Here is an 11,490-nt window from a genome sequence, read left to right as displayed (position 1 = left end):
ACCTGACTGCTGTCCAGAAGGCCATCATTGACACCCTCAAGCAAGAGGGTAAGACACAGAAAGAAATTGCTGAACGAATAGGCTGTTCCCAGAGTGCTGTATCAAGGCACCTCAGTGGGAAGTCTGTGGGAAGGGAAAAGTGTGGCAGAAAACGCTGCACAACGAGAAGAGGTGACCGGACCCTGAGGAGGATTGTGGAGAAGGGCCGATTCCAGACCTTGGGGGACCTGCGGAAGCAGTGGACTGAGTCTGGAGTAGAAACATCCAGAGCCACCGTGCACAGGCGTGTGCAGGAAATGGGCTACAGGTGCCGCATTCCCCAGGTCAAGCCACTTTTGAACCAGAAACAGTGGCAGAATCCAAATTGTTTTTTTAATTTGCCGAACCATCCCTTGCTGGCACTAAATGCAACTAAATGCTGCTTCTTCCTGCTGCTGCAAGATGATCATAAAGTTGTTTCACCTTTGTCCAGATAGTGATAGTATTCAAAGTTATGCTTTTTTTCTGCAATCATTAATCCATAAGGCCAATGCAGCTTCCATCTTAACAATCGTGCTGTGAATATGTCAAACATCCAACTAGGTACTGCCAACCTAAAGTTTGTCCAGATTTTCCACTTTTTCTTTAATCGTCAGCATCTTCTGCCGGCGTTTCGTTTCACTGCCAGAAACTTTTGAATGCACAGAACATTTAGAAAACACAACACAGTAGTTATACTTATACTAGTTCTAGAATTGTGCCGCTCCAGGTGTCTGCATGTTGGAGCAGCTCTGTTTCATTCTGAGATTTTGCTTTTGGAAACTTTAATTCCTCTTTTTCTGGATGTAAGTCACATTTTTTGGATGATTGTTTCCTCTGGTATCAGATGCTGTGCAGCTCAAATGATTTTTACTGAAACTTTTTTTAGTTTTGGACATTTGTTATGATGCGTAACCATGGCAACAAGGCAGTTTTCTACAACCAACAGCAGCTGATTAACATCTCAAAAGCTCAAATAATATCTCAGCTACAGCCTCAAATATCAGATGAGTTGAAAGATGTTCTGTGGACGCATTCTCATCTACCTGCCAGCTGTGCTCGAGTGCCTGACCACTGAGATCCTGGAACTAGAAGGAAACACGGCTCATGACAGCAGAAGGACAGGATCGTCCCTCGGTACAAACAGTTGGATGTCCGCAGCGACAAGGAGCTCAGCAGACTGCTGGGAGGAGTGGCCATCACTCTGGGAGGAGTTCTGCCCAGCATTCGGGCGGTCCTACATCCCGGGGGAACAGAGAGGCCAGCCGAGTCCAAGTGGACTGATCGGACAGCATCTGCAGCCAGTTTCTTAGGATCCACTGTGGGATGGACCTTTACAAGAGATCCTTCCTGTCTACAGCCATCAGCATCTATAACATCTCTTAATGAAATGAGGATAACGGGTTACAACAACAAATAATTTCTCTTTGGGATTTATAAAGTATTTTTGAATTGAATTGAATTGAATTGAATACTTGAAGTTTAGTTAAAAAAAGAGCAAAGGTAAACAGGCGGTAACAGCCAATCAGCAGCCTGGAAAACAGAGCTGATGGTTACTGAGCCAATCAGCACCCGAGTCATGTAGCACAACGCTCTGGTTCTTAAAGAGGCTTGTCCTCACATGATTTACACTTTCTTTTGAATCTTACATTTGTAAAGTTGAATTTTCTTTAATAAACTTTTCCATGTGACATGAATTCAATTTTACCTTTGAAAGGCCGGTTCAGCAGTCATGACATCACTTTGCAAATATACTGTTGGGCAGAAAAGGGCATCCAGAGGCACTACAGTACAACACAGCACTGATATGAGGAACTGTAGTCTGAGTGGTGATTAGAGTACAGTGGAGGCTGAATGAAAGAAAATACAAAATGATGGTGCCTCTCCAAATTATAATTTTTTTGTCATTAACTTTTTCACAACCACACAAGTTCTGTACATTTCTGATATTACTGTACAGTCCACTATCATGTGTCTTGCACATTTAGTTATTTATTTTTGTCCAATTTACGGACAGACTGTACATTCACAAACCGCAATAAAGCGAGTCCGCGATAGTCGAACTGAGAAGTAGCGAGGGTCTATTGTACTGGGCGGCTGTGGCTGAGTGATTAGAGCAGTCGTTCTCCAATGCAAGAGTTGGGGGTTCGAATCCACCAGCAGTCACATGCTGAAGTGTTCCTGGGCAAGACACTGAACCCCTCATAGCCTCCGATGTGTGTCCCATCAGTGTATGAATGTGATAAAGCTCTGATTAGTCTCTTTAGAATGATTTGTTCAATTATCTTTGTAGAGATCTAGTATAGAGCTGTATGAATGGGTAAATGAGGCACAGATTGTTGTAAAGAAGTTTGAGTATCTCGATAAGATGGAAAGGCGCTGTGTAAGCACAGTCCATTTATTGCAGTTTACTACTGCTTGAAACTCCTATTGGTTCAATTCCATGCTGTTAGGAAGAAACATCTGCCAAACGTTTCCTGCCAGTTCATTTGCTGTGGCAACCCCTGAAGAAGAAAGAAACATCTGCTTTTTATGTATGTGAATGTTTCTGTTCAGTGCCCTGAGATGACTTCTGTTGTGACTTGGCATTACATAAATAAACTCAATTGAATTGAAATACTGCTGCTTGAAACATATTCAAACATTTAAAAAAGTTAAATCTGGTCCTCTGGACATTCAAAAAACAAAACAAAGCAAAACAACAAAAAATGTAGAAAAGTTTTGTCTTTCATCCGAAAGACTTCTTCAGTCTGAGGCGCTATATTTAGGTCAGTCTTATAAGTAGCACATTCTCATAGTGGATCAACCAGTTGGTTGATCCACTATGGACTAAAAGTCCACTCCAGGTTTTCCTGGTTACCTACAACTCACCACACAGCACACAGTGTGTCTCCTCTGCCATCTGCCTTGGCAGGGCACTCACGGGGGGAGGAGGGGGAGACACGTCTGTTTTTGCATGCTAGCTTAGCACCATGTAGTGCTGACAGTTGTTATCTTGGGTGGGGAATTAGGATTTGCGAGAGAAGCGGCACACAATGTCTGTAGCATCTTAGCTAACACGCTTGTATTGTGCACCACTAGCTTAGCGCTACACTAGTTCTGGCAGTTTTCAACACAGGGGGTGGTGCAAAGGTGCGTAAGAGAAGCGGAGCATGCTCTATTCACATAAGGAGAGCTGTTGGTCAGGCTACTCTAAAATAGTTATTCAATCAAGTGTTTAATTATGTAGGGAAAAGTAGATGTTTAACACGTTCAAATACAACAGAATGCAGGAAATGGCATCTACTTTATTCAAACATTTCTGGGAATGGACCCCCCCCCCCCACACACACACACACACACACACACACACACACATTACATCTGCTGACGCCAACATTGGTGGAGATACATGATTGTAAAGCTGTAACCACTGCCGTTAACTGACCAAATTCCGATTGCTGATTCCACCAGCAGTCACATGCTGAAGTGTCCCTGGGCAAGACACAGAACCTCTCATTGTCTTCGATGTGTGTCTCATCAGTGACTGACTGTGATCTATAGAACCAAGTGGTCTTTGTAGAAATCTAGTAGAGTGCTGTATGAATGTGTGTAGAGGTAAACAAGGGCACAGATTGTTGTAAAGAGCTTTGAGTATCCTGATTAGTTAGAAAGACACTATATAAGTACAGTCCATTTAATATTTGGGTCTGAATTAAAAAATTTTACCCATGAGGTTTTGTATTTATTAATGACATGATGCATAGTAGTTTCAAGTGTTGAAAACTTTATTTTTATTTAAAATTGTTATTTCAAACATATAATAAACACAAAAAGAATGAAAAGGAGAAGGATCAAGCACATGTCCTGATGCATTGCTCAATAATCCAGGTAGAAAATCTAAAAATAGTTAAATCTGGTCCTCTGGACGGGTTCAAAAAACAAAAAAATTTAGAAAAGTTTTGTCTTTCATCCGAAAGACTTCCTCAGTCTGAGGTGCTGTATTCAGCTCAGTCTTATAAATAGCACCTTCTCAGAGTGGATCAACCAGTTTGCTGCTGACAACCAAAACCAGCTGCTCACATGCTCAAGGAGCTCCTTTATCACCCCATCTTTATCCCTAGCCAATCATACTGGAGCAGCTGATAATAAACCTGTGGAGTGGCTCAGCCAACAGCTGTGAGCCTCACAGGGGCGAAGGGAGAGGAAAGGGGTAGTGTTTGCAGCAGGTGCTGCTCAGAGCAGTGGAGAAGCGCTTCATACAGACAAGGCTGTTCCTGAAGAGTTTAGCTGTTGGTTAACATATATGTGTCGTATCACGGAGCACTTTTAAGTGGTTATACGCTGTATACTCGTGTATCACGTAGACTACACTACACCACCCCAACGAGACTTCTCCTTGTGGGGACCTGGCTTTTGGTCGCTGTAAGGAGAAGTTGGTTCCCACAATGCATGATTTTTTTGTAAAATTGGTCTACAAGGTAACCTGAAACAAACACACACACACATACAATGGAAAAATGTACCACAATGTGAGGTCAGAACATCAACGCCTGCAGGAGATCCAACGGTTTTGAACATTGTGAGAACGAAGTCTAATTGCTGAGCACAACCCACTTCCACAAACACACACTGGAACTACTTCAGCAATCATCAAATCCAGCATGATCCATGCAAACAGCCAAGGTGAGCCGGTTTCATTAATGACCCGGGACTATTAAAGCTGCTCTGTCAGGAGGATGTGTGCGCCCCAGGAACTGTGCCATGATAAACAGAAGGTCCGTGACAAGACGAGTTTGTCACACTCTGGTTAAGTGCACAGTCTAAAGCTTCAGGAACCATTACAACCAACTAGAGGAAGAAAAACGTTGGTTACGTACTGTAACCCCAGATTCTATGAGTATAGGCGCAGCCCTTTAAGGCTGTCGCTGGTGGGTTTACACCTTCACGCGCAGCACTGAAAACTTTAGTCCACGCCCACCTGCTGTGTGGGCCTCACCCCCGGTCCGTATAAATTACGGTACTTCACCTATTAATCAAGTGGAATAGATTTGTTCATGAAGAAATAGAAACAGTGCTGGGTGAACTAATAATTCTTGGTAAATGTGGGGGGGGACACGTTCCTTTCACATATAATTGTCGTAACGCCTATGATCTCCACATTTTGGGGACAGCTGTGGCTGAGAGGTTAGAGCAGTTTCCCTCCAGTGGGAAAGTTTGGGGTTTGATTCCACCAGCAGTCATATACTTAAGTGTACTTGGGCAAGTCACTGAACCCCTCATTGCCTCTGATGTGTGTCCCATCAGTGTCTGAATGTGATCTACAGCTCTGATTAGTCTTTGTAGGGATCTAGTAGAGAGCTGTGTGAGTGGGTAAACGAGGACACAGATTGTTGTAAAGAGCTTTGAGTATCTTGATCTGATAGAAAGGTGATGTATAAGTACAGTCCATTTACCATTTACTTCTTCACATACTGAAAGCAGTCCAACTTCCTTCCATGTTAGCATCAAAGTTGGCATAGCAACCATTACAACACAGTGAGTCGCACAGACCAGTTAAAGCAGCACAGCAGGAAGACGATACTGTCGGTTCAGTACAGTTCTGTGTCACATCAAACACGTGTGAGTACGTAGATGACGTATAAACCTATTGTCAAGAAGCTACGTTCAGTTTGAATCCATGAAATGCTTCAGTCACTGTGCTTTGATGGATGGCATTATTCTACCTGCTGATTGCAGGTTAATGTTTTGTCACTCAGATGCAGCCTTCAGTATAGTGCTGACACACGTATTCTTTTTCAAAAATGAATTCCCAACCTGCAGTGTGTCAGTATAACATTAAAAAGAATCCCTCCACTCAGGTAGTGTGTTCTTCTGACGCTGGGTGAGTCTCACTTAGGCTTCATCAGCTAAATATAGCTAAATCTCGCTGCTCATATTTGCCTTACTTATTTTGGCGAGCGTGAATGGAGAGTGAGAGAGGAGCGAGCTGGGTGGGTGAATGGTGAATCGGAGAGAGCTGAGCGTGGAGAAGCACGCAGATAAAAGCAGCGGGAGGGGGTTGGAGAGGAGGAGGCAGATGAAAGGGGCAGATCAAGTGAAAGCCAAAAGGTATGAGACATGTAGCCAGCGAGACGAGGGGAAACGGAAGGGACGAAGAGCATCAGAAGAAGAAACGAGGAAACGTTACTCCTCCCTGCTGTCCCAATGTAGGTCCTCCTGTTCAGAGCCGTTCCGTGCTGCTGTGGTGTTTTCCCACAGCAGCCTTCGCCACGAAGCAGGAGCCTGTTGCCTGGATACCTCTGCTGCGCCTCAGTGGCAGAAAGCCAGGACTGAGGCGCGTGTTTGTGTGCGATTTTTGGCTGGTGTTAATGCCACTGGGAAAATACAGTTGACTGGAGAGTCTGGATGGCTCACCCACACGTCCTCTTACTGGCTGACGTGCTGACATTGCAAGTATGAATTAAAAAGGATTCGCCCAGATAAGGAGGCTTCGACGAGAGCCAGAGAGGGAGGCTGGGTGTGTGACGGCGTTATCCTGCATCCAGGTTTGGGTGACGACAAAATCTGTTTTGTAGAAAAAGAGAGAAAACAGAGGAAATACTTCAGCAGCTGATCAAAAAAGGGGGCAGCAGGGACCCAGGACCCCAAGACAGGGAAGCTGAAGAGCAGTAGGAGTGGGCTGGTGGGGGAGCAGAAAGGAGCAAGGCTGGCAGGGTCAGGTTGCGTGAAGCCATGCAGATCCAGTCCTCTGGTCCACAGTCCAAAGCCTCCAGCTTCATCCTCAGTCAGAGATGTGTTCTGGCTTCCAAAATGGAAATCCACCGGTACGTACCTGCAGCCATGGTCATTCCAGTCAGCACCTGTAATGAAGCCCTGCCTTCAGTATTCTTACTCCACAGGAACCTGCACTGTGACTGACTGTTTCTGCTCTGTGATCATTGTCATCTCAGTGTTGTTCAGTATTTGTACAGCAGTTGGCTGGGTGACAAGTTGCTTTAAGCCCGTATATGTTGTAAAATTACAACACACAGCTTTATTCTCTGCAAGCAAACTTAGTCCTAATGATCTGAAACCTTCAAACTTATCTTCATTGCTCTATTTCCCAAGTTGTTTTCCATATTGCCAGTCATAATGGTGAAGAGTTTAATGCATGAATCACGCAGTCCTTAAGTTCTTGTTCCAACGAGAACGTCTGAGGTCCACTGGAGATGTGTTCAGCTTGGTTGCCATAAAAAATATATATATTTTGAGAAAATCAGTAAAAACTGACACTTTTTATTGTTAAATAAAGTAAGATCATTGTTAGTGTTTTCCTTTGACCAGTGGTCCCCTAAAATATTTGCGTTTTTACATATTTTGTTTAAATTTTCCAATGCACCTTCTCACTGGACAAAGATATGCCAGCATGTTTGTTGATATGTTTGAATGATTTGATCTGTGCTTGTTTCTGCCTTCCACACAAGAATATAAGTCAATGCCTTAGAAACCAGTCCATCCAGTGACTTTTGAATACCTTTGCTACCAGCTGTGGTCAGTCCTGTTTTAAGATCTTCATGACCATGTTGCATGTGGACTCTTATGACCTTGATCGGCTGGGAAGCTATACTCATGACCCTGATGTGTTGCTAACATGTTGAAGAACTACCTCACCATCATTCCAGAAGTTTAGTGTTTTCTCAAAACCCTCCACAACCAAATATGCTGTATCACGCATAAAGAAGAGCACTTGATATGACCTCAGTTAAACCCTTCAAAGCCTATCTGCATTCAGCCTGTTTTTTTTAGGCCTCCTTTACAATGGAGAACAACCCCCACACACATTATTTATTTTATATATATATATATACATATATACATACACACATATACATATACACTGCTCACAAAATTAAAGGGAACACTAAAATAACATGCTAGACTTCAATTAATTAAATATTCTCATTGACAAACTTTATTATTAGCACAGTGGAATTGATTGAGAAGAAAATAACACAAAAATTGTCATTGTACATCAAAATTATTACTCCATGGAGCTCTGGATTTGGATTCATACTCAATATGAAAGTAGAAAATAACATGACAGGCTGATTCAACACGAGTGAATCTTCCTCAAGACAAGTCTAAATGAGGCTCAGTGTGTGTGTGGCCTCCATGTGCCTGTAGAACCTCCCAACAACGCCTGGGCATGATGAGACGGTGGATGTTCTCCTGAGGGATCTCTTCCCAGACCTGGATTTGAGCATCAGTTATCTCCTGAACAGTGTGGTGTGATGTGGCCTTGATGGATTGACCGAAACATGATGTCCCAGATGTGCTCAATTGGATTCAGGTCTGGGGAACGGGATGTTGCACAATGGGGCTGAGGATCTCATCCCGGTCAGAGATGCAGCGATCCGATACCAATATTGGTATCAGTACCGATATCGGAAAAACCTTCTGGATCGAGTATCGTGACGATGTGACCAATCCATGTCTGGGCAGATCTATTCACTCTATTTCTATGCTTTGTGCTCTGAGTGACGTCACGCACTAGCGTACTGACTGAACAAATTAAAGTTGTCCTGATGCATGCTCAATAATCCAGGTAGAAAAATCTAAAAAAGTTCAATCTGGTCCTCTGGACATTCAAAAAAACAACCAAAAAACAAAACAAAGCAAAAAAATGTAGAAACGTTTCGTCTCTCATCCTGAGGACTTCCTAAGTCTGAGGAGCTGTATTCAGCTCAGTCTCTTAAATAGCACCTTCTCAGAGTGGATCAACCAGTTTTGCTGCTGACAACCAAAACCAGCTGATCACATGCTCAAGAAGGACCATCAGCCTAACAATGGATCATTAGCACCTGATGGCTGTTTACTGTTCACACAAACAAAGTTGTTTTTACATGTTTGACCGAGCTTGTGAAGCTCTTGGTGTTTGTGCTGTTATGGTGCAGAGTTTTCAATAAACTTGTAATTCAGTACATTCATGTCTGCGTTTAACAGAACAAATGTTTTAAGTTAATTCAGCACTAGCTCAAACATCCAGGTAGGCAACAAAAATGGATAAATCATGTCATCTGGACCTGTTTCAGAAACAGGCCCAGATGACATGATTTATCCATTTTTGTTCATGCAGCACTGTTTTTCTGTATCAGATTGGTATCGGTTCTGTATCAGCAGATACTAATCCGCAGATTTCGGTATCGGATCGAAAGTGAAAAAAAGTGGATTGTGCATCCCTAATCCCATTATGGCAGTCAGGGCACCTCTGGCTAGCACATGGAGGGCTGTGTGGCCATTCACACCATGACGGACCCACCACCAAACCAGTCATGCTGGAGGATGTTGCAGGCAGCATAACCTTCTCCACGGTGTCTCCAGACTCTGTCACATGTGCTCAGTGTGAACTTTCTTTCATCCGTGAAGAGCACAGGGCACCAATGGAGAATCTGCCAATGTTGTTGTTCCCTATCAAACGCCAGTCGTCCTGCACGGTGTTGGGCTGTAAGCACAGGTCCAATATGTGGACGTCGGGCCTCATACCACCCTCATGGAGTCTGTTTCTGACAGGTTGAGTGGAAACGTGCACGTTAGTGGCCTGCTGGAGGTCATTCTGTAAAGCCCTGGCAGTGGACCTCCTGTTCCTCCTTGCACAAAGGACGAGGTAGCGGTCCTGCTGCTGGGTTGTAGCCCTCCTACAGCCTCCTCCATGTCTCCTGGTGTACTGGTATGTCTCCTGGTACCTATTCCATGCTCTGGACACTGTGCTGAGAGACACAGCAGAGCTTCTTGCCACCGCTCACATTGATGCTCCATCTTGGATTAGCTGCACTACTTGATCAACTTCAGTGGGCTGTAAAAACTCCTCATGATGCCTCTATGTGTGACAGCACTGACAACATGAAGTGACTAAAAGTTCAACCAGAAAGGACGAGAACAGAGAAATGACCAGTGGTCACCACCTGCAGAATCACTCTCTTATAGAGGTTGTCTTGATAACTGCCTCTCATTCCACCTGTTCTGTGTTTCACTTGAACAGCAGCAGCTGAAACTGATTCTCAATAAGTCTTACTACCTAACTGAGGACACCGAGTCCACAAAGGTGTGACTGGTTTAGAGTTAAATTGTTTTGTTTAGGTGTTCCCTTTATTTATTTTTGAACAGTGCACACACACACACACACACACACACATATATATATATATATATATATATATATATATGTGTGTGTATACACACACCGTAATTGCTGGTATGTGTGTGTGTGTGTATACACAAACAAAGCAAAAACAAAAGTACCAAAGTCCATGCTCAATAATCCAGGTATAAAATCCAACAATATTCAGTCAGACCATCTGGACGGTTTCATTTTTTGTGCTGAGACGTTTTGTCCTTCATCCAAAGGACTTCCCCAACCTGAGAAGCCACCAAATACAACGGATTCCCACAAATGGCATACTCCATAGTGGAAAAAATCAGTTTGCTGGTGCTAAGATGGCCTCCGGGGCCCACCCTGTCCCCTGTCAACTACTATGAGACTGTTGAAAAGTAAAGTAGTTAGTCCACCCTTACAAGACACGCTCCCAGATCTTCTGGTCTACAGGCCATGCAAGGCCGGGCGGACCACCAAAAAAAAAAATCATTAAACTCAACTCAAAAAGGACAGCAGGAAACATCTGAAACTATAAAGACATCAAAACCCAATAACTCAACAGTTGCATGTACAATTCATTTTAATAGTTATTAAAATATTATATGTATGTATACCTGATGCAATGTCTCACCCAAGTGCAGCTGGATGGTGTAGATAACACCTTAAAGTCTTGTGTAGCTCTGACAGACATTTCTGACCTGGTCACACCTACTCCTTTATCTGCTTGCCTTTCACTCAGTGAGGTGGAGCACCAACAGGTGCCACTGGTTATGGATGTTTGACACCAAACACAAGTGTTTTGCCTCTATTCACTACTGTGTGCTGGGCATGTCTGAAACAGAGGTGTACAACTTCATTTGATGGCTGGTGGCTGATTAATCCAGTCCAGACCTGCTCTGCTGTCAATATCCACCTTGTCTCTGTGTCAATGGCTGTGAGCTTGACCTCTTGTAAAAATGTGCCAGACCACCAAATAACACATGTTGTAGTCAGAAGAAGAGAAACACGTCTCAAACACTGTGGAATGTGTGTTTTTACTTTCTCATTGGGACCTTCATTGGCATAATCACCAACCTTGTCCAGACCTCACTGAGACCTTGTCCTGAAAAAGCAGAACTTCATTTCTGGGGTCCTGACTGCAGCTGGGGCTAACCCATGAACTGAGCTGGTATTATATGCAATTTTATTAAGGAAAACAGTGGATCAGGTGGTTGGGCACGAATGAAAGTTGTCTTGTTTTAGTGGCTATTTGCTTGCTTACCTGCTTCTGCGTTTTTCTCAATTTGAGTGTAGTTGTTGTGTTAGTAGTTACAGTACTGTAGATAACAAAGTCCATGCTCAGTACTGTAGATAACAAA

At 43.5% G+C, this 11,490-nt stretch overlaps 1 protein-coding gene across 4 annotated transcripts in view; it reads left to right on the top strand.

The window, feature by feature from the left end:
• Positions 1-11,490, top strand: part of enah (ENAH actin regulator) — a 280,348-nt gene that overhangs the window by 92,708 nt on the left and 176,150 nt on the right. The window contains exon 1 of one of the 4 annotated variants that reach the window (XM_037685700.1): positions 6,719-6,824. The exons of the other annotated variants lie outside the window; for them this stretch is intronic. Coding sequence (XP_037541628.1) covers positions 6,733-6,824 — 92 coding nt within the window. The 5' untranslated portion in view covers positions 6,719-6,732. Of the gene's footprint in view, positions 1-6,718; positions 6,825-11,490 lie in introns of those variants that run through there. 4 annotated transcript variants of the gene reach the window in all.

This window comes from Nematolebias whitei, chromosome 12, assembly GCF_014905685.2.
Source record: "Nematolebias whitei isolate Nwh7 chromosome 12, NemWhi1, whole genome shotgun sequence".
Taxonomy (NCBI): domain Eukaryota; kingdom Metazoa; phylum Chordata; class Actinopteri; order Cyprinodontiformes; family Rivulidae; genus Nematolebias; species Nematolebias whitei.
This window is presented reverse-complemented; position numbering and strand designations above follow the sequence as displayed.